The 21,805-nt window shown below is 54.8% G+C and overlaps 3 protein-coding genes across 4 annotated transcripts in view; 1 reads left to right on the top strand and 2 right to left on the bottom strand.

The window, feature by feature from the left end:
• ATP6AP1 (ATPase H+ transporting accessory protein 1) overlaps positions 1–1,715 on the bottom strand; it is a 6,944-nt gene extending 5,229 nt beyond the window's left edge. The window contains exons 1-2 of the mRNA XM_007457434.1: positions 1,501–1,715; positions 1,117–1,243 (exon numbers count right to left, since the gene is read on the bottom strand). Coding sequence (XP_007457496.1) covers positions 1,117–1,243; positions 1,501–1,655 — 282 coding nt within the window. The 5' untranslated portion in view covers positions 1,656–1,715. The remainder of the gene's footprint in view (positions 1–1,116; positions 1,244–1,500) is intronic.
• A 7,621-nt stretch (positions 1,716–9,336) lies between these two features.
• Positions 9,337–15,682, bottom strand: TAFAZZIN (tafazzin, phospholipid-lysophospholipid transacylase). 2 transcript variants are annotated; one of them, XM_007457432.1, is made up of 10 exons: positions 15,570–15,682; positions 15,286–15,414; positions 14,243–14,288; positions 13,913–13,998; positions 10,640–10,720; positions 10,491–10,532; positions 10,234–10,296; positions 10,036–10,088; positions 9,560–9,637; positions 9,337–9,438 (listed from the first exon to the last, which is right to left on the bottom strand). In XM_007457432.1, the coding sequence occupies exons 1-10, from the start codon at positions 15,676–15,678 to the stop codon at positions 9,337–9,339; spliced, it is 789 nt and encodes a 262-aa protein (XP_007457494.1). In that variant the 5' UTR covers positions 15,679–15,682. The 2 variants fall into 2 exon arrangements, with proteins under 2 accessions (XP_007457494.1, XP_007457495.1); XM_007457433.1 differs by lacking the exon at positions 10,491–10,532.
• Positions 15,683–17,562: 1,880 nt separating this feature from the next.
• DNASE1L1 (deoxyribonuclease 1 like 1) overlaps positions 17,563–21,805 on the top strand; it is a 5,095-nt gene continuing 852 nt past the window's right edge. The window contains exons 1-7 of the mRNA XM_007457450.1: positions 17,563–17,660; positions 17,759–17,936; positions 18,133–18,212; positions 19,802–19,970; positions 20,331–20,419; positions 20,500–20,586; positions 21,662–21,762. Coding sequence (XP_007457512.1) covers positions 17,563–17,660; positions 17,759–17,936; positions 18,133–18,212; positions 19,802–19,970; positions 20,331–20,419; positions 20,500–20,586; positions 21,662–21,762 — 802 coding nt within the window. The remainder of the gene's footprint in view (positions 17,661–17,758; positions 17,937–18,132; positions 18,213–19,801; positions 19,971–20,330; positions 20,420–20,499; positions 20,587–21,661; positions 21,763–21,805) is intronic.

Genomic DNA, 21,805 nt, shown 5'->3' with positions numbered 1-21,805 from the left:
GGGGGGGGGGGGGGCTTGGGTTATTCTGCTCACTGCTGTGTCCCCAACACTTAGTACCTGGTACACAGTTAGGCAGAGTCCATATTTGACAAATGAATGAATTGAAGGAATGCCATAAGACAGGGTGGGGATGCCAGCTACGTGTTTCACACGGACTGTGAGAAATGTTCCTCACAGCCCTCTGACATCAGTGGCGTCTTCATTTTACAGATGCGGAAAGGGGCATTTGCAGAGTATTTCACGTGTCCAAAGGCCAGTAAGTAGTAGAACTAGAACTGAGTTCCAGTCTGACTACATTATTTACCACCTCCTGGAAAGACTACAGGCCAGCACAGCCACCACCACTGGCCCACAGAACGACAGAGCAAGACCAAAAGGGGAATGAGCCATACAGGCCATCAATGAGGAACCGACAAGCAGAAGCTCGATAACCTCCCAAACGACAATCCTGCACTGCCCTAGAACCTGCTGGTGGTCTACATGCCTGCTTTAGGAGCAGAAAGACCCAGATGGGAGGGTAAACAGTGTGCTGGATATGAGCACAAACCTGGGGTGGAGGGGTGTCCAACAGACTCAGGCTGGAACCAGCTGTGGCTTTGCACAAGCCACACAACTTCAGCCAATCCTTCTTTGGCAGTAAAACCGAGATAATGACATCAGCTCAGCATAGTGCAAATGAAGCACTCAGTAAGTGATCGTTCTTCGATTCTCTCTCTTACGATGATTACAGTTAGAATCACGACTCTGCCACCCATTAGCTGTGTGACCTTGGGCAAGTCATTTGCCATCCTTGGGCATCACTCTTCTGATCTGTAAACAGGGTTCATCATCCCCACCATGTAGAGTAGACCAGATAAGGGTCTGGCACTCACTGGGCATCTGGCCTCTGACCCTTTATTTCCCCCAATCAAGTGGGTGCCATTTCAAGGCCCTCACCATTCCCACTGAACGTTCTCCTACATGCCTTCCCAAGGGAGGAACCACACCTCCCAAGAGTTGGGACAAGGTCACTGAAGCTTCCCTTGAGGAATGGGCCTCAGTGTCCTGGGGCGGGGGCGGGGAGGGGGCCTGCCTGCCTCCTGATGACCGAGGGAGAGAGGGCTGTGGCAGGCGCACCTTGTCCTGAAGGAAAAGCAGCACGTTACGGGGGCCCAGCTCCAGGGCGGGGTCTAAGTAGGTAGAGAGCTGCATGTCGCTGGTGATATGGCCCTCGTGGGTGTCGGCCGCAGGAGCCCAGAGGTCTCTGGCAGGGGATAGAAGACGTGCTGTCAAGCGGAGGCTCATGGCTTGAGATCGGAAACCCACGGGCTCCCAGCTTAATGCGTGGGGCCCAGAGCTCAGACCCAGCCCACTCGCGATGGAGCCGCCGCGCAAGGGACAGTCCCCCTCCCGGCCCCGCCGCCCCTCGCCAAGGACAGCCCCGGAGTCGGGCGAGGGCACCTCAGCCGACGCGGCGCGCAGCACAGCCCGCCCCGGCCCGCCCCGGCCCGCCCCGCTCACCGGTCACTCGACCACAGCACCAGCGGCACCTGCTGCTCCGACGCCACCGCCACCGCCGCCGCCGCCACCATCACCAACGGCAGCCATGGCATCTGCCAGAGCGCCAGGGACCGCCGCATCCCCACCCGCACTCGATCCACCGCCGTCGCCGCCATCAAAACCTCTCGGCCTCCACTCCCTGGACCCGCCGCGGCTGCCGCAGATCAGGTGACCGTCGCCCCCGCCCGAGCTCCGCCTCGAGCCGCCATTGGTCCGGGCGCAAGACCGCTTTCCAGACCCTCAGGTGATTGGACGAAGTGGATGCCACTCAAAGCCGCTCCTTTTCACTGGTTGGCTGTACGTGTCTCCAGGCGCGCACGCTCCAAGTAGGAAAGGGGGCGGAACCGAGCTCCGCCGGCTCCCACAGCCTCCTGCCCCTCTGCGGGCGCCGCGGGTTCCATCCCTGCTGAAGGAACGGGGCGGAGCGGGCTCCGCTGGTTCCCACACGCACAGCTTCCCCTTTCCCTGTTTTAATCTTCTTAATGCTTAAAGTAGCAAGAGTGGTTTCTTTTTCCTGCAGATGGACCCTCCTTTATACAAGTAAGGAGAGAAGAGGACGCCCAGGATAGCGTCCAGAGGAACGCCAGCACTTACTATGGGCAGGGAGGAGGATCCAGAAGAGAGATCGGAGAAGGAGCAGCATAGAGGAGGGGGAAACCCAGGGAAGTTTCAAGCACACCGTGGTTAACAACGGCATTCTCGACTGCTGCCAGGAAGCAGGTAGGATGAGGACAGAAAACTTTCTTGTACTTAGCAACACCAGTTTGGTGAGAGTGATGTCAGTGTGAGGAAGTGGAGACACGGTATAGATTGTCCTTTCTCGAAGTTTGCCTTAAAGAGAGGAAAGAGACAGAGTGACAGCTAGAGTCAGAAGATGAGAGACACCACCTCAAATAAATTGGGAGACTTTCATCTTTTTCTGTGCCATTAAAAATATATATATTTAGTTATTTAGTTGCGCCAGGCCTTAGTTGCAGCAGGCGTGCTCCTTAGCTGTGGCATGTGAACTCTCAGTTGCGGCATGCATGTGGAATCTAGTTCCCTGACCAGGGATCGAACCCCGGCCCCCTGCATTGGGAGCACGGAGTCTTACCCACTGCACCACCAGTGAAGTCCCTTTCTGTGCCATTTTTTATTTCTCATATTAGTGACCATTGAAATCTAGCGGGTGAGTATACGGGTGTTCACTGTAAGCTTTTTTTGACCTTGGTACATGTACTGGATTGAAGAGTATCCCCCTAAAAGTCATGTGCATCCAGAACTTGTAAATGTCACTTTATTTGGAAACAGGATCTTTGCAGATGTGATCAAAATAAGGTCATGCTGGATTAGGGTGGGCCCTAAATCCAGTGATTAGTGTCCTTATAAGAAGAGAGAAATTTAGACACAGACACACGGGGAAGAAGGCCAATTGATGATGGAGACAAAGTTCTGCAGCTGCCAACTGAGGAACTCCTGGAGCCACCAGAAGCTGGAAGAGGCAAGGAAAGATTCTTCCCTAGAGCTTTCAGAGGGAGCACAGCGCTGTTGACTTTGGACTTCTAGCTTCCAGAGCTGGGAGAGAATAAATTTCTGTTGGTTTAAGCCTACCAGTTTGTGGTAATCTGTTATGGCAGCCCTGGGAAACTAACACACTATATGTTGGATGTTTTTCATAATAAAACATATAGGGAAGGACTTCCCTGGTGGCACAGTGGTTAAGAATCCGCCTGCCAATGCAGGGGACGTGGGTTCGAGCCCTGGTCCGGGAAGATCCTACATGCTGCCGAACAACTAAGCCCGTGTGCCACAACTACTGAGCCTGCACTCTAGAGCCCACAAGCCACAACTACCGAGCCCACGTGCCACAGCTACTGAAGCCCACACACCTAGAGCCCGTGCTCCACAACAAGAGAAGCCACCGCAATGAGAAGCCCGCGCACCGCAATGAAGAGTAGCCCCCGCTCGCCACAACTAGAGAAAGCCCACGCGTAGCAACAAAGACCCAATGCAGCCAAAGATAAATAAATAAGTAAATTTATTTATTTTTAAAATATATATATATAGAGAGAGAGAGATGAAAGTTTGATCAGGCCCATTGCTGGCAAGGATGTTAGGAAATAGAGTCTCACCTACACAGTGGTGAGAGTATCGATTGGTAGAACTTTTTTGGAGGATAATTTGGCAGCATCTAACAAACTAAAACGTGTATGACCTTTAACCAAGCAGTTTCCCTCTTAGGGATCCATTCAACAGAAATACTCAGCCAAGCACAAGATGCACATACAAAGAGATCCATTGCAGTGCCATTTGTATTTGCAAAGATGTGGGCACTTGTGACTAGACACTGGGACACTGTGCCCCGCCACTGCTGCTGCCGCCCCTGCCCCTCAAACACCATCTCCTTGGCAGGATTCAATCTGCGTGCAGAACCCTCAACTCAGCACAGGAAAGCACACGAGAAGGGGGACTAGATGCTGGGAGCCACCGCACCGTGTACACAATGACTCCCACCCAGCCCCACGGAGCTGACAGACCATTGATCACCTGCACTTGTTTGAGAAACTGCTTATGAGATTGTAGTCATGGTTGTCACGCATGTGGCTCTGACTAAGACAGTGGCAGTTGAGCTGAAGACAGGAGGTGGGCTTGGCATGGTCAGGGAGGACAGTGGCTGAAGGTGGCTCTTGGATGTCTCTGAGTTGGGGCCTGGGAGATGAGATCAGTTGGGGACAGTTAAGTTTGGGTTGTTTGCGGGGCCCCCAACTGGCCATGTCCGGGCCAGCTGAGGGGAGAGGTTTGTGCTGGAGCTCGCTGTGCCCCCAAAACCCTGGGAGAGGTTGGAAGTCCTAGTGCCATGATCTGATTTGTATTTGAAAAGGCGGATCTGGCTGTGGGAGCAGAGCAGATGATAGGGATGGGAGTGCAAGCAGAAACCAGGCGGAGGCTGTTGCCATCATCTGGGAGAAAGATGATGGGGGCCTGGCCAGGGTAATGGAGGGGCAGAGGTCACTGCCTCAGTGTTGGTGCGGGACTGAGGTTCGACCAGGTGGCATGATGGTGGGGGGTGGGGCAAGGGCCCCAGGAGCATCTGAAGTGAGAGGTCAAAGCCAGGGCAGCCAGCGGGGGGTGGGGAAACCAGAGCCCCTCATGCTTAAGCCCTCCCCTGGCCTTGCTCTTGCTGTCACTCGCTGCCCTGGGGGTCAGTTGCATCCCCTTGGTCTGTCATTCCGTCACTCACCAAAGTCCTAGAAATCTTGCCCGGCCCAGCACCTGAGGGGGAAACAAAATGAGGACCCCCAATTGGGACATCACGGTAAAGTCAAAGTCCTCCAGGTCCAGGACAGACCCGGCAAGGGACACGTTTTGAGAGGAAAGTTCTATAATGATGCCACAGGAGTGAAAGCTGTCGAGGGAAGGGACAGAGGCCCCAGGGATCAGAACAGTGACACAGGGTGACAAGAGGAGCCTATGGGACTTCTGTGGTGGTCCAGTAGCTAAGGCTCTGTGCTCCCAATGCAGGGGGCCCAGGTTTGACCCCGGTCAGGGAACTCGATCCCACAGGCCACAACTAAAGATCCCGCATGCTGCAACAAAAGATCCCACATGCCGCAACTAAGACCCGATGCAGCCAAATAAATAAAAAAATATTAAAAAAAAAAAAAAAAACGAGGAGCCAATGGCCATGGGCAGACGTAGGAACACACAGGGCACCATTTAAATAAAGTTTCAAGGCAAAGACTTGCTCAAAAGTGTGACCTTGCTGGCCAGCAGTCTCTTGCTCACCATCCTTAAGGGAGAAAGTCCCGTGGCTACTTTTCTTCTTCCCTCAGTTCCCGGAGGTCCCCGGAGTGGTGACCCTTGAGGCTTCCTGAAGCAGTTGCTATGGGCCAGGCACTGAGTCACACTTGGACCCTGCCCCTCAAGTTCACAATCTGATCTGGAGGAGATGCAGAATAGTGGGTCACAACCCAGGGTAATGTATGTTCAAAAGGGGCAGACACAGGGCTGGGAGGGAGGCGCAAAGAGGGGCACCACCTGAGTCTGCTTTGACCACAAGGTGACATCTAAGCTGAGTCACTCACTAAATGCTGATAGCGCCCACAAGCACCTGCTGTCTGCTGCTTCATTTTTAGGGTAAAAGCATTTCTTCATTAAAACCCTTCTGGGCCCTCATCAACTCCATGTCTTCTTAAATTGTTTGAATATAATATTGGACACATTCCAAAATATGTGTAATATCTGTGTGCTACGTAGATTACGTATGTTACGTAGACACGCGTGGCCTGTGTCTTACACACATTACACATGATACGTTATTGTATGCGAAATATACAAGAAAAAGAGCCCTCATCACCCACCCCAGACTTCACAGAGTGCTGCCAGTCCCTGGGCAAGAATCTGTCTCCCCCAATCCCTTTTTCCTGCCCCACGCCCAGAAGTAATGGCTACCCTGAATTTGCTGTTTACCATTCTCTCTTTTTTTCCCTTACAGGTTGACCACTTCAGTATGTCCCCCTAAACAGTCTAGTGCTCAGTCTGCTCATACTTGAGCTTGACGAAATGGTATCGTCCTGCGCAGCGGACACGGGTAGCATCGTGCCATCCTTGCTAGTCTGGTGGTGAGCCTTCCGCGACCCTGGTTTCACTCTCCCCTTGGCAGGTGCCGGTGCTCCCTACCGTCCCTGTTTGCCGGGAGGCTTTTCATGACCTACAAACGCAAGATGTCTCGGGGCCGCGGCAGATGGCACCGTAGTTCAGAGTGATTCAGTCTCCCCCTTCCCTTAGGAGCACCCCTCCTTGCCCATTGTCAGGCAGGAGACACACTGGAAGAGACAGGTTCCAGGGCACCCCACCATAGCTGGGATCCGGGGATCAGGAGACCACCAGGGGCCCCGTGAGAGTGTTACAACACCCGCACAGCAAGTGACTAGGCACTGGAACGTTGCTGCTGAAACATTGAACTCTATGCTGTGCTGGGTGTGAGACAGGTGAAGGGACGGGAAGGGCACCACTGCCTCACCCCTGCATCCCACATCATCTCGAGTGTGTCCCCAGGCAAGGTGGAGTCCACACCCTGAGCCCGCTCACCCAGACCACCGCTCAGCCCTCCCAGGCTTGCCTTCCCCACACACTCCTTGCCCCCCACCCCTACGTTGGCCAAAAAAAGAAAAGTTGCAAAATCCAGGTGTACAGCGCAATGACTTAGCAAAGCAAACACTCCCTTGGCATCACCGAAGTTAAGAACTCAAATGTCTACCTCCCCAAACCCCCTCATCCCCCTCCCATCACTTCCTTCTCCCTTCCACCAAAGTGACCACAAACCTGATTGTTGTGGTAATCTCTTTGGTTTTTATAATTTTACCAATTGTGTCAGTCCGTCCAGGATGCTATGACAAAGTACCACAGACTGTGGCATTTATAAACAGCAGAAATTTATTGCTCACAGTTCCCGAGGCTGGAAGTCAGAAATTAGGGTACCATCAGGGTAGGGGAAGGCCCTTTTCCAGGTTTCAGACTTCTCATTGTATCCTCACTGGTGGAAGGGGTGAGGGAACTCTCTGGAGCTTCTTTTATAAGGGCACTAATCCCATCATGAGGACCTCACCCCCATGACCTTATGACCTAAGCACCTCCCACAGGCCCCACCTCCTAATACCATTAGGGGATTAGGTTTCAGTGAATTTGGGGGGGACACAAACCTCCAGGCCATCGCACGAGATAAGCAGGCATCCCTCAATATGATGATTTTGTTTTGTCTGTTTTTGGACTTTATATAAATGGAATAATTCAGTATTACATTTTGTGTCTAGATTCTGTGCTCAAAATTGGGAGGTTAGGGACTTCCCTGGCGGCCCAGTAGATAAGACTCTGCATTCCCAGTGCAGGGGGCCCAGGTTTGATCCCTGGTCGGGAAACTAGATCCCACAAGCCACAACTAAGAAGTCCACATGCCGCAACAAAGATCCTGCGTGCTGCAACTAAGACCTGGCGCAGCCAAAATAAATATTAAAAAAAAATTGGGAGGTTAATGTGAGTCATTGCATAACAGTAACATGACTGCTGTTCCCCTAGATAGATGTTCTGCCAGTCATTGAGCCCTTCTAGTGTTGAGAGACATTTGAGTGGTTTCCCACTTTAGCTAACACGGCTAGTGGTGCTGCCAATACTTGCGTATGTGGTGCACATATACGTGCATTTCAATGGGTATATATATCAGGTCATAGAGTGTATGTACTGGGTTGAATAGTGTACCCCCAAATTCATGTCCACCTGGAACCTCAGAATGTGACTTTATTTGGAAAAAGGATCTTTGTGAGTATAATTAGTTAAGATGAGGTCATAGTGGAGTAGCGAGCCCTAATCCAGCGAATGGTGTCCTTGTAAGAAGAGAAAAAGAGACACACAGACACAGAGAAGAGGCCATACAAAGCTGGAAGCAGAGATTGGAGTGAACTTGTGTCTTAAAGCCAAGGAACACCAAGGATTGCTGGCCACCACTGGAAGCTAGGAGAGGGGCAGATCCCTCCTCAGAGCCCCCAGACAGAGCCAACCCTGCCGTTACTTCTGACCTCCAGAATTATGAGAGAATAAATCTTTTGTTGTTTTAACCCTACCAGTTTAGGGTGCTTTGTTACTGCAGTTACAGCAAACTCATACAGTACATGTATTTTCAGCTCTGCCATTGTCTCCTCTTCTATGAAATGACTGCTCACATCAATCTTCCCGTTTTTCTATCCGATTGTTTATCCTCTTACCGATTTATAGGAGTTCTTTATTTATTCTGGGCGTGAGCCCTGCGTTAGTTACATGTATTACAAATCTTTGGGTTTTGAAGCAAGTCCATTAACCTCGCTCTGCGTCCTTTGCTGAATGAGATTAATCCCTACTTTTGCAAGGTTGTATGGGGATTACAGACAATGACGGAAGCCTTAGGCGACTGGTACAGACTGAGAGCCCATCTGGTCAAGTGTTCTTGATGTGCCCAGAGCTCTAAGGTCCAGCCTTCCTGTCCAGAAGGTCACCTCCCACCCGCCCCCCCTACAGAGAGGCCAGATGTAAAAGAGCACAACACAGATGCTTTATTGTTTATAAAACATGAAAACCCAGGCCCCAAGGGATTCAAGTGATGCCAGGGAGGCGGAAAGGACGGAGAAGTCGGTAGGCCCCAGCGTGAGGGCAAGGGGCCGCGTTTTGGGCCCTTGCTGCAGAGGCTCCACTTCTGGAAAAGGGCTGCTCTTCTGCCTGCAGCCCAGGGCTGGGCCCTGCCCGAGGGCCCCACGCCTGTGGGGAGCACGGGCAGAAGGAAGATGTGGCTGACGGCCATCCCTGAGGAAGTGGTGAGCAGCTCCTGGATCTGGGCAGGCAGGTAGAAGCCAGGCCTGGCCACCGCCCCGCTTCACCTACCCTCCCTCCAGTGCCCGGCCCTGGGAGAGAACACCTTGAAGGCAAGAAGGAAGGAGGCCCCTGCCTAAATGTCTTCCTCCCTGTGTGGCCAAGTGGGAGGAGCAGCTGAGACCCTTCTTTCAGCTGAAGAACCACAGAGGAGCTGGAACGCACACCAACTAGGAGAGGGCACCCGTGAAGGGTTCTGAACAAATCTGTCTAAAAAACCGTATCTGAGCTCAAAGCATCAGTCCATCCCCCAGCCCAGCTCTGTGCAGGGCCAAAACCCAAAGGCAGCACCGATTGCTGGGCAGCTGGGACTCAGGTCCCAGAGCTGCCTCTGTCCCAGGCCTCGCCGCCCCTCCCCGTCCCCGCCCCAGTCCAAGAGGAAAGCCGGGGCAGGGTCTGGGCGGGGTCTGGGCGGGGTGGCGCCTATCTCCCAGCCTGAAGGTGGTTGTGGAGCTGCTCGGCCTGGCTCTTCAGGCGCTGGAATTCCTCCTGGATGAAGTCCGTAAGGGCTTTGCGAATCTCCACCTGAGGGGAAGGACTGGGGCTGGCCTGCAGCCCTCAGGGAGCTTCGCCCAGGGTTCCTGGGAGGCCAAGGGCACTGGGATGGGCTAGGACAGCTCTGGGATGGCCTGGGGGAGAAACTCACAGCTGACTTGTTCTCTGCCCGGAGCTGCTCGAGCACAGGCAGGGCACTGAAGGGCTTCCCAATCAGCACAGTGATTTTCTGTGGGGAGAGTGGCCGCCAGTGGGTGACAGGAGCAGGGGGTGCCCACAGCCCCAGCACCCTGGGGAGCCAGAGGCCAAATCCTGTCCCCACCTTGCTGAGTACTCCCTCGGGTCCACTCTAACCTCTTTAAAACGAGGTGGTTGGGCTCAGTGACATCCAAGGGCCATCCCAGTCCTGGGGTCCATGCCCTAGTCATCCCATCCTGTCCTGTCCCAATCCCAAGGCCTGCCCCTGCCCCGGCCCCCGGCCTTGGTGCCAGGAAGTCCCCCCGCCCCGGCTTCACTCCATTCCCCCTGCTGCAGCATCCTGAATCTGGCCTCAGTGGTGCTGAGTGGGAGTCATGGGGCAGATGGCAGACAGACAGACAGACAGACAAGGTCAGCAGCCCTACCCACCTGTCCAAAGCGGGGGAAGTAGGGCGGGCTGTTAGGAAGGACGTCGTTCATTCCTGTAGCACAGCAGACAGAAGGCTGGGAAGCAGGTGTGGGGTGGAGCAGGGCAGCCCGGGCACCCACTCTCTGCCACCCAGAGGAGACCCACCCGCCAATATGACCGAGCGAAGCCCCTTTCCCTGGGCCGCAGCCTTGGCTCACCGACATGCCACAGTGGCAGAATGACAGGATTGAGATGACATTCGGCGATCAGGCGTCCGATTCCTACCCCAGGGAGAGGCAGAAATCGTGGCATGAGTGGAGCTTCGGTGCCAGCCTGCGACCGGGGCCACTCCTGCCCTCCCCCAGTCAAAAGCAGCTGCCCTGGGCCGGCACCTGCCCTTCCCGCCGCTCCCAACACGCTCCTCTGCCCCACCTGCCACAGTCCAACCCAGCCGGAGGCAGCCAGCGGCTCTTACCCCACTTGAAGCGCAGGAACTCGGAGCTCATGTTCACTTTCCCTGTTGAGAGGCAGGATGGAGGTGAGGCTGGGGGCTGCTGGGTGGTGGCGGGGGGGCAGTCCCACCCATATTCTTGAGAGGGTCACGACCCTGCCAGCCCCACTGACCTTCCGGGAAGATGTGCACCCAGTCCCCGTGGTTGAGCTTCTCCAAAATGAAATCCATTCCCTTCTGGTAGACGCCATCTCCTGCCAAGAGACAGTCCCTCCCTTCAGTCTCCATCCTCCAGGGCCCCCCTTCCACCCTCCTTGGGCGCGAAGCAGCAGCTCCCCATCCCCCAGAGGGCGGCCCACACGAACACCTTCCAAGGCTGGTCCCTCTCGGGCCTGCTCAGCTGCCTCCCTCATTGGGCTCTTGGTGCTTTAGGATGAGCCACCCCTGGGGTGAGCCTACCATTTGCTGCCTCTGGCCCAGTCTGTTCGTGATTTCCAGCCTCACTTGGGCCCCAGATTCTGGACAGCGACCCTTTCCCTGGGGTCTCTGCCAGGCCAGTTCCCGCAGCGACTCCTCACAGGCCCCCCAGCCCTTCCTGAGCCCTCAGCCTCTGCTGGCCCTGCCTCCTGCTGGCCCCTTCCTTGAAGGGCTCCCCCTGAATACTAGACTCACCCTCAGCCAGGCCTCTCGGGAACGGGAGAATGTTTGACGGAACACAGTATCACTGAGAGTTGGGGAAAACTCAAACCTGCTACATGGAAAACAGCAGGGTTGAGCCGCCCCCAATGCTAGCACAACTCGCCTTGGAGCTGCCCTGAGACCACGACACTGGACCCAGGTGGCCCGGCAGTCAGCAACAACACAGACATGAATGCCTAATGCCGCGTGCTGGCTCTTGACTTGGAGGCACATGGGGGCAATCTGTAGCCACACACAGTTAGGAGCCTCACTCGTCAACCTTGTCTGTAGAGTGGACAGACAGAGAAGGGGGGGAGGTTGAAGAAGCGGGTAAATAGAGACAGACAGACTGACACCAGGACTATTTGGGCCAATGCACTAAGAAACGGACTTTCAACCTGTTCTCTGCAAGGCGGAGTCTTTGGAAGGTGCTAGATAGGGATCCAGGAGTCTCAACCCAACCCAAATGGGAACCCGGCCCGGCAGCTCCCTTAGGGGCTGGAGCTGGGGAGCAGTCACCCACTGCAGTTTCTCAAGGCGTCACGGCTGAGAGCAGCAGTCTCCCTACCTGGGCTCGCATTAGCCGGTAGGGATGGGCTGCAGGGGCGCAGGCTCCTGCTCTACAAAAACCCACTGGTGCAACCGAGCCATCCAGCTTGGAATCAAAATTTGCAAATACCGTGCTTTGGGAGCAACACTTCACAATGTTTAGCTTTTGCAAATGCTGCTTCTGCTCACTTGTAGAGCTTGTACAGGACCTCACTCTGACACTCCACATCCTATCACAAGGCCTATGCTTGCGGGGAAAGGGGAATTTCCTGGGACACAGAAGCAGCACGTGCCAGATACTGCCTTTGCTTCAATTTGTGTTGTTAGATCTTTGCTGCACGTCAAATGCATTTGAGAAGCAACTTGTCCCTGCCCACTTTCTCTCACCAGAAGGTGCTTAGGATTAAGATTTCACTTGCTGCTTTTATTGTGCAGTAAAACTTAGATGCGGGTCAAAAAGAATGAGACTAGAAGTGGACATGGAAGGCCTCTGAGGTTGCAGAAAGAAGGAACTGAGACTCAGGGATGGGGTACATGAGCAGAGTCGCCATCTCTCAGAGCAGTACATGATAAACAATGCCACGGTCGCTTGCCATGGCATTGTAGCCTCTGCTTGTGTTTTAGTGAAAGGAAGCCGCCTCCAAAAGCAGCAAAGACAGAAAGTGTTCCAGGTTGGCTATCTCTGGGGAGTAACTAGGTCTGTGGATCTGGAGGTGGGCGTTGCAGCTTTTCATTAAAGAACCTTGTTTATTATTTGAGGTTACTTTATTGGATTTTACCATGTTTTACTTCCATCTACTAGAAATAAGATTTCCCTGACCTCCAACGCCCTTTGGTTACTTCCTCTTCACAACCCAACCTCTGGGAGGAGTGGCCACCCCACCCCTGCCGTCTACCCCACGCCCTGCCCTGAAGCTCCTGTGGCTGTCAGTCCAGAGAAGTGGCTTCTCCAGGGTCACTGGAGGCTTCCACAGTACCGAGGGGCCCTGCTTTGCTACTTTCCTCTCTGGCCACTGCTCTCTGCTTTTTTGGTGGCTCGTGTCTCCTTCTGTGCTGAGGTGCTGTCCAGGGCCCCTGCTCTCTCCCTGCTCTCCCTGTCTACGATCTCACTTCTATGTTTGTGATTTTGTGGTTGAGTTCCTGGTATGTTTATTCCCAAGCGTTCTTTTGAGCTCCAGAGCTGTGCATCTCACTGTCTCTGGACCGTTCCCTCCTCAGGTGACAGGCTCCTCTCAACCACCATGCTGCCTTCCCCTAGTCCCATCCTCCCAGTGGCTCATCATTACCAGACATCACCTAGTGTCATCTTTGCATTTTCTTTTCCTCGCCCCCTCCTACACCCAACCTATCAAGTCCTGTCCACTCCGCCTCCAGAGCGTATCCCAAAGCTGTCTTGTCTCTGCTCTCCGTGGTGACCCCCAGAGGCCCAGCTACAATCCTCGACCCCGCTTCTGCCCTCCAGGCACACTGCAGCCGGGGGCTCTCTCTCTAACCACACTCGAAAGCCCTGTCACTACCCTGATGAGAAAGCAGAGCCCAAATTCTTCACATGATTGTTCCAGAACCTTCACTTTCAGCCTGCAATGCACATTTTCTACCCTTATCACGTACCTCTCCAGCGTATGCTACATGCTTCCCATGTCTAGGATGCCTTTCCTTTCATACTCTCCCTGGAAAAATCCTGCTTCCCCAGAGGAAAAAGAAACCTGGATTTGAATCCTGGCTTTGCCACCTCTTGCCCTGTGACCTTGGGCAGCACCTTTATCCCTCTGAGCCCCCTTATCTGGAGAAGGGGGATGAAAATGGGCCCTACCTCCAGAAGCTCTCGAGAGGTGCTGAGTAATCACTCAACATCACACCCTTCACCCTACGGCACAGGCCACCACCATCACACACTGATGACACCACACTGCCGTCAGTGAGTCTCTCTCGGCAACGTCCTCAAGAGAAGGAACCGTGGATAACGCCTCGTCCACTTCTAACACCGGAGCCGGAGGCACACAATCCTCAGGCAGTCGCAGGGAATGGAGTGCGCTCCAAGCAGCCACTGCCACCCCTCCTGCCGCAGGATGAAGCTGGGCCTCACGCGAGTGAGGCAGTGGCCCCCAGCTCCCTGTCCCACCAGGGTCCCTCTACTCCCAGCACTGCCAAGCCAAAGGCATGCGCCACCAATCTCCCGGCCCCAAGGGAGGCCAGAGAAGCCCCCAGAAGCACCTCACCTCGGCACACGGGCACGCACTTGCCCAAGCTGAAGAAGTGGGAATGCAGCTCCTTGGTGAAGCAGATGTCTGCGGCCGCGGGGGTCCTGGAGCGGGGACAGACGCGGTCACCGCGGCCTCCCCTGCACCCTGCTTCTCTGCCCTGCCCCCAGCGTGAGGCCTAACATCGTGGGCAGTGCAGAATGGAGGCACAGGAGGGCCTGCGGGGCCCCACCCCGTGCCCTGCCTGGACTGCTGGAGGCTCCTCCTGGGCACAGTAGGGGGAGGGCAGACCTGGGCAGGGACGGGTGAAGCCTGCCGGCCCACCACGAGGGGCCCACTGCTCCTCACCAACGCATCAACTTCAGGTTCCAGATGTGGCGGAGTTTCAGGATCCCTGGAGGAGAGGAAAGACTTCATGCCCCAACTTACCTTGTACCTAGGGGGCGCCGATTCCTGTCATCCTGTTTCGGGGAATGAGGGACATGGACAGCAGTACTACCATTTCCCTATGGCCCAAAGTGGCATCTTCCCGACCCTTGGGCTGGACCCCCAAGTTCTCCCTGGCCCCTCCCTCTCTCCCACCCCGTATGTCTTATTAGTCACCACAGCTGGTCTGCCTGCCTCCCCGATACATTCTGACGCTGCCTATCCTTCTATTGTCACTGCCACCACCCTGGTCCAGGTTACTGGATGGCTCTAGAGCCTCCTTCCTGGTCTCCTGGAATCTGCCTGTGGCACCCTGCAGGCCATGCTCTGCCTGGCGGCAAGGGTGAGCTATGAAAGGCTCTGATTTGACCAAATGGCTTCTCACGAGCTCGACCTCCTAGTCTACAACCTCCTGAGTTCAGCAGTGGGAGCCCTGGGCACCCCTGTACCCAGCCATCTGGGTTACTGGATCCAAGCCACTCCCTGTGAAGTCAGCAGAGCAGGAACTTCTAGGTGGGGAAGCGGGCTCCCAAACGAGGCTGGTGGAAGGCTACAAACCCAGCCTGGGGCAAACCTGGAAACAGGACACAGGTCTTCCAGCCCCTAGCCCAGAGTTTCCTTGACAGGACACTCTGTGGTCCTCAGATTTGTTCCCAAGGCTCTTTGGAACCGTCAACAGTTTAGAGAATGGAGGGTCTGACACATTGGGCCTGATACATCAGAGTAAAGAAGCTGTCAGACCTTGCTCTACGTCCATTCCCTCCAAATATCTGAGGCGCTCATCCCTAGGAGGATGCTGAAGGGGCCACAAATCAAACTTTCATCTCTGGGGCAGGACATCCCAGAAACGGGAGTGCTAGAGCTATGCAAAGCAGCCTGTGAGGAGTGAGTTTGCTCTGCTTGTGTTTGGCCCTGTCCCAGGTTCCCTCCTTGCTTCCCCAAACCCAGCACACTGGCCCGTGTACCCCAGAGGTGAGGGTCATCCATGCAGGACTGGTGATTGGACACCGTGATGAGGGGTGTGGCTGGGCCTCGGTTCTCGATGAGCTCGTACAGAACCTCCTTGTTGTGGACGGTGAGGTGGTTCATGTACTCTGGCGGGAGAGCGGGAGGGTCGGGATCTTGGCTTCCTTTCCAGGGAGCCCCCCCGGCCAAGCCAGCCCCTGCCAGCGCCCCCAACCCCGAACCCCAACTCTGGTTGCGCGTGGAGACCCGTGGCCAACCCTGCCTCGGCTTTGGGTCCACTCACTGGTCCAGAAGCAGCTGTAGGTGCCCACCAAGCCCATGACGACGCTACTGGCCAGGGTCCAGGTGAGCGGCGGCACCGCGGGGAACGGCCATTTCACATGTAGGGGCATCTCCCCGCCCCGACCGAGCTCCCCCCACCGCCCCCGGCGGCCCGGCGCTCCCCCTGCCCTGGGGCAGGCTGTGGGGCTACTCTAGGTCTGTGTCCTCAACCGCTCGGGGGATGGGTCCCTAACAGGCCCGCGCCACAGACGGGCGCCGCGGCTCGGCGCGACAGGGGACTCGACCAAGGTCACCTAGTGGGTCAGGCCAGAACCGGGCCCGTCCCCGATCTCTCGCCACACACTAGCCGCCCTGGAGCCAGGAGACGGGGTGCACACTGAGGACCTAGCGTGGACGGGAGCAGCAGCGAGGCCCCCGCACCCGCCGGAAAGCGAGCCTGCGACGGCGCCGGGCTCTACCGCCGTCTGTCGCAAAACGCGCTCGGGTCGCTTGACGGCAGCGGGGGCGGGCCCGCGGGCCGCGTGGCCCCGCCCCGCTCCAGAGCAGCCCGGATTTGAGGCCGCCCGCCAGCTGCAGGTCAGTTTCGCCTCGTTAGTTCCGACCCGGTGAAGTCTCTGTGAGTAACATGGGCTGCGCAGCACGATTACCTGACACCACACAAAATCGGGGCTGGCTTCCCTGGTGGTGCAGTGGTTAAGAGTCTGCTTGCCAATGCAGGGGACACGGATTTGAGCCCTGGTCAGGGAAGACCCCACGTGCCGCGGAGCAGCTAAGCCCACGTGCTACAACTGTTGAAGCCCGCGGGCCTAGAGCCCATGCTCCGCAACAAGAGAAGCCACTGCAATGAGAAAACCATGCACTGCGCACAGCAATGAAGACCCAATGCAGCCAAAAATAAATAAATAAAATAAATTTATTTAAAAAAAAAAGATCGGGGCTGGCGGAGCACTTTTACTTTAGTTTTTTCCCCCCTTTGTTTTCAATAATTTCATATAACACGGAATTAACCATTTTATAGTATTTTATAGCATTTTATATTACATTATTTTATGTATGTAACATATGTAATGTTAAATGTTATGTATTGTTTATGTTACATTATGTAACTTTACATAATTAGCTACATACAACTTATTTAATTTTTTTTTTTTTTTTTTTTTTTTGCAGTACGCGGGCCTCTCACTGTTGTGGCCTCTCCCGTTGCGGAGCACAGGCTCCGGACGCGCAGGCTCAGCGGCCATGGCTTACAGGCCTAGCCGCTCCGCAGCACGTGGGATCTTCCCAGACCAGGGCACGAACCCGTGTCCCCTGCATTGGCAGGCGATTCTTAACCACTGTGCCACCAGGGAAGCCGTACAACTTTATATAATCACAATATTACAGAATTGTACTATACGAATGTATGTATGTAATATAATGTAACGTGATGCAATATGTAATATATAGAAGCATATAACATACAATAGAAAATACTATATATATTATTTTATATCGTTTAGTACACCCGCAGTGTTGTCAACCACCACCTCTAACTAGCTCCAAACATGTTCATCACCCCAAAAAGAAAGCCCTGTAGGCGTTAAGCAGTCTATTTTTTATTTTTAAAGCAAAGTATAATTTTATTGATTAAAAAATATTTTTCCCGGGAATTCCCTGGCGGTCCAGTGGTTAGGACTCGGCGCTCTCACTGCCGAGGGCCTGGGTTCAATCCCTGCTCCGGAATGAAGATCCAGCAAGATGCGGAAAAAAAAAAAATTCCCAATCTTCGGCTCATCACCACCCCCAATCCATTAGCACGTAGGTCCTGCCACCGGGGACATTGCCCCGAAGACCGCACTACAACCATTCAGTAAGGACCCATCACCCGCCCGCAGACACCGCCTGAGTCCCCCATTTGTCCCAGCAGCGACAGTGCAGGATCCCCATGGGGCACTGAGCTGCCAGTGCTCTAATCTCTCAGGTAGTTTTTTAGTCCGCCCTCGGCTTCCACCACCATGGCCAGTTCCTGTGCCGACTGTCACTCGCTTTGGGTATTCAGAGCGCTCAGAAGTGCGCAGCCACACCGGGCCCGGCCCGAGGACTTGGAGAGAAGGCCCTTGTCCTCGGGGGTGCCCAGGCTCGCCGCGGGGCTTCCCTTTTTCGGGCACGCGCTCCAGCTCTGGAGTCTTCCCCACTGTATCCTTCCTGCAGGCGGCCGGGGACAGGGGCTGAGCGCCGGGCCTGGGAGAGCGCAGAACAGAGCCTGCGCTCGGGCGGCCGCAGCTCCTCACCGCGCGCCCTGGGCACAGGAAAAACTCTGACTCACAGCTCGGTCATCTACTCAAACCCTCCCTGGCCTTTGCCTCCGCTAGCGCCCTGTCCCACCCGGGTGGGGAAGGCGGGGTCTGGTGGGAAAGTGGGCGGCCAGGTCCGCGCCAGGACAGCTGCCCAACCTCCCTGTGGCCTCCGGGGCGGAGCCAGGGCCGGGCCCGCCCACCGGGAAGGGTGGGGCTGCCGAGCCAGCCCTGACGGGTGGGGAGAGTTGAAAGTCTGTTCCTCTTTTTTCGTCTACGGTCCCTGCCCAGGCAGACGCTGTGATTCCGTGGGGAGTCGCGATCCGCTCACAGCACAGGAAGGTGGTGTGGAGACGACCCGTTCTGCACAGGTATGGGAGCCCTCTGGCCAGAGGGAAGGAGGAAGTTGCCCCCAGCCTGTGAGGGAAGGTGAGAGGGGAAGGGAATTCCAGGGCTGGGGCTAAGGGCTGGTGTTGGGAGCCCAGACCGACTTTGGGCTGAGGCCAGGAACTCTCTAGTTCTTTTCCTCCGCCCACCTGGGAGCCCCTGGCCCCAGAGTCTCCAAGCCTGCCCTTGCCAGCCCAGGGCTGCCTAAAGGCCTACATACATCCCAGAATAGATACCAGGGCAGGGGACCCAAACTAGCATGAATGACAGAGCAGGTGGCTAGGGAGAAACAGGCATGGAGCCCAGGCAGGCAGAAAGTGAAACCAAGGGGGAAGGTGACAAGGCAACAGAGAAAAGCAGGCAGACAGAAGTAGAGGGACTTACGTCGCTGTATGAGGGCAACACCAACAGGGAGTTGAGCAAGGGCCTGAGCCCAAAAGACAGGGCAAAGCCTGGGGGCTTGAGAGAAAGATAAACTGAGAAAGACACTCAGGAAGAGGGGTGCTCCAGCTGGTAAGATGAACAAGTAGGGCTCACCAGTAGTGGAGGGCATGGGGAGAGGGGCTCCATCACACACTGCAGTGTGGTGAGCTGGTGTATCCGAGATCATTCTAAATGCATATGCCCTTGAATCCAGCAATTATACTTCTGGGAGTTTGTCTTAAGCATAATGTCTGCCAAGTGAGGAGACAGAGATGCACGAAGATGGTCCTTCTAGTTGCTAATGGCAGTGAAAAGTTGGAATCAACTCTAAGGTTGAACCCTTGTGAACTGCTGGTGGGAATGTAAGATGGGGCAGCCACTGTGGAAAATAGTATGGCGGTTCCTCAAAAAAGTTAAATATAGGGTTACCATATGTTCCAGCAATTTCACTTCTAGGTATCTAACCAAAAGGATTGAAAGCAGGAACTTGAAGAGATATTTGTACACTCATGTTCACAGTAGCAGTATTAACAGTAGCCAAAAAGTGGAAGCAACCCAGTGTCCATGGATAGGTGAATAGATGAACAAAACGTGGTCCATCCATACAGTGGAATGTTATTCAGAATTTAAAAGGAAGGACATTCTGACATGGATGAAATGAGCACATTATGATCAGTGAAATCAAATGGTCACGAACAGACAGATACTGTATGACTCCACTTGTATGAGCTGCTTAGAGTCAGTCAGATTCCTAGAGAAAATAGGATGGGGGGGCACGGGCTGGGGGAGGGGGTGTGGGGGTTAGTGTCAGATGGGGACAGAGTTTCAGTTTGGGAAGATGGAAAAGTTCTGGGGATGGATGGTGGGGATGGTTACACAACAATGTGAAGGTGCTTCATGCCACTGAACTTAAAAATGGCTAAGATGGTGAACGTGATGCTATGTGTATTTGACCGCAATTAAAAAGAACGAGATTGAACCATACGTGCTGATGTCAGAAGGTGTCCACAAGGAAGAAAGGAAATGTGTGATGCTGGCAGCTCTGGGAGGCTGGTGCTGGGCAGCAGCAGGATGGCACCACTTTCTCTGTCGCATATTACCATGTCCTTCTGGAACTAGAATTGAGCCCAACTGGGACCTGAACCTGGAGCAACCTGGATTCCTCTGGAGGGTTCCAGAAGCCCATACACGGCCATGCACTGCTTCTGCTCCTCCTCCTGGCTGGTGGGGCTGACACCTTTCACATCTGTGCTTTTAACACCCAGCGGCTGACACTCAGCAAGGTGGCCAGGGAGCCTGTGCTGGATACCTTAGTTCAGGTAGGTTCATCACTGCAGAGAAGCTGTGCCCCTAAGGACCATGGCCCAAAGCTCCCTAGCCCTACCTGACCAGGGGCATGTGCCAGAGAAGAGGGGACATCAGGAGACATGGTGTGGAGACATGGAGCACCTTCCTTCCCTGTCGCTGGTCTCAGTCTCCTCCTCCATGAAGTGGGTGTGGTGTTGGTGGAGATGGCGTTCAGTCTTCTCCTGGGTCCCTTCTAGCCTCGCTGCTCTGTTTGGCCTGCAGCCAGCGTGTCATGCCACTCTTGGCCGCGCTGGTGCCGGGCCCCCAGGGATACCACCCCTCTCCCAGGGTGGCTGGCACTGAGTGGGGCTGGCCTTCCTGGTGTCCTGCAGATCCTGGCTCGCTGTGACATCACAGTGCTGCAGGAGGTGGTGGACTCTACTGGCAGTGCCATCCCACTCCTGCTTCGAGAACTCAATCGGTGAGGAGGGCTCTGTGGTCTAAACTGGGGGCCCCACAGAGCCTCAGGGCCGCTGACCTGAGGTTCCCCTTTCCTGGCAGATTTGATGACTCTGGGCCCTACAGCTTCCTGAGCAGCCACCTGCTGGGGCGTGGCACGTACAAGGAAAAATATGTGTATATCTACCGGTGAGTGCAGATGGTGACCAGGGCGGTCTGGACACTTGGCTTGGTGTGCGGTGGCGCAGTAGCCCCAAGGGTGGCCCTCACCTCCGCATCACACTTTTTCTCCTCAGTGGTACCCTGGGGTCTTCTTGTCCTCTACCCCAGACAGCTTTAGTGCCCATGTGTCCCTCCAGCAGGTGGCCTTCCTTCTGCAAGTACAGAAGTGGGGCCCCCCGCCTCTCTCCTGTGGAAGCCACAGGGGCTCGGGGTGAGGCTGGCTCCCTCTTTGGGAGTGACTGGTTGCAGCTTCTGGGAAGAGGCTCACCAGGGGCCTGTCGTGGGTCCTGGGCAGACCCAGTTTCCAGAAACAGCCCTAAGTCCCTGGGAGGATAGCCTGGGGGGGCGGTCAGGATTGAGAGGGCAAGGGTGGCAGTCAGGGAAGGATACCTGTTCCTATATGTAGATGAAATTACATAATGTCTGGAATTCACTGCAAAATGATGGGGGAACAGAGACACGCCCATACAGCAGCACCGCTCATAACAATCTCAAAGTGGAAATGATCCGAGTGTCCGTCAGCTGATGAACAGATAAACAAAAGGCAGTCTCTCCACGTAGTGGAATATCATTCAGCCTAAGAAGGAAGGAAGTCTGAGCCAGACTGCAGCCTGGATGAACCTGAAACATGTGCTAAGGGAAAGAACCAGACACAGAAGACTATGTATTATTGGATTCCATTCACATGAAATGTCCAGCAGAGGCGATGTACAGAGACAGAAGACAGATCAGGGGCTGCCAGGGGCTGGCAGGGAGGGGAATGGGAACTGCTCATGGGCGAGGTTTCTTTGGGGTGATAAGAATGTTCTAAAATTGATTGTGGTGATGGTTGCACAACCTTGTGAATGTACTGAACGCCACTGAATTGTGCATTTTAAACAGGTGAGTTTTACGATGTGCAAATTATATCTCAATCTAAAAGAAGTTCTAGAAAGGCTAGGCAGGCTGTGCTTACATGAAATGGAGCTGCTGGTGGAGGGCCCCCTCCCTGAGTGCCAGGTCTGATGTGGGCACTTGCAAACTGAAACCAGTGGTCCACTAGGTCACACAAGACGCAGGTCCTGGATTCCTACGTGTACGACGATCAGAATGACCTCTTTGCCCGGGAGCCCTTTGTGTGCCAGTTCTCTTTGCCCAGCAAGGGTAGGTAGGGATGAAGGGTGGCCCCCTATGAGGGAGCAGGAAT

This window comes from Lipotes vexillifer, unplaced genomic scaffold (genome assembly GCF_000442215.2).
Source record: "Lipotes vexillifer unplaced genomic scaffold, Lipotes_vexillifer_v1.1 scaffold1785, whole genome shotgun sequence".
Lineage (NCBI taxonomy): Eukaryota > Metazoa > Chordata > Mammalia > Artiodactyla > Lipotidae > Lipotes > Lipotes vexillifer.
This window is presented reverse-complemented; position numbering and strand designations above follow the sequence as displayed.

What these genes read in the sequence shown, in the direction of transcription:
- TAFAZZIN (XM_007457432.1), bottom strand. Translation starts at nt 15,678, where the DNA reads ATGCCCCTACATGTGAAATGGCCGTTCCCCGCGGTGCCGCCGCTCACC. An exon ending in CTACAGCTGCTTCTGGACCA is followed by an intron (nt 15,415 to 15,569) that starts GTGAGTGGACCC and finishes CTCTCCCGCCAG; the next exon opens with AGTACATGAACCACCTCACC. An exon ending in ACTTCCCCCGCTTTGGACAG is followed by an intron (nt 9,638 to 10,035) that starts GTGGGTAGGGCT and finishes CTCTCCCCACAG; the next exon opens with AAAATCACTGTGCTGATTGG.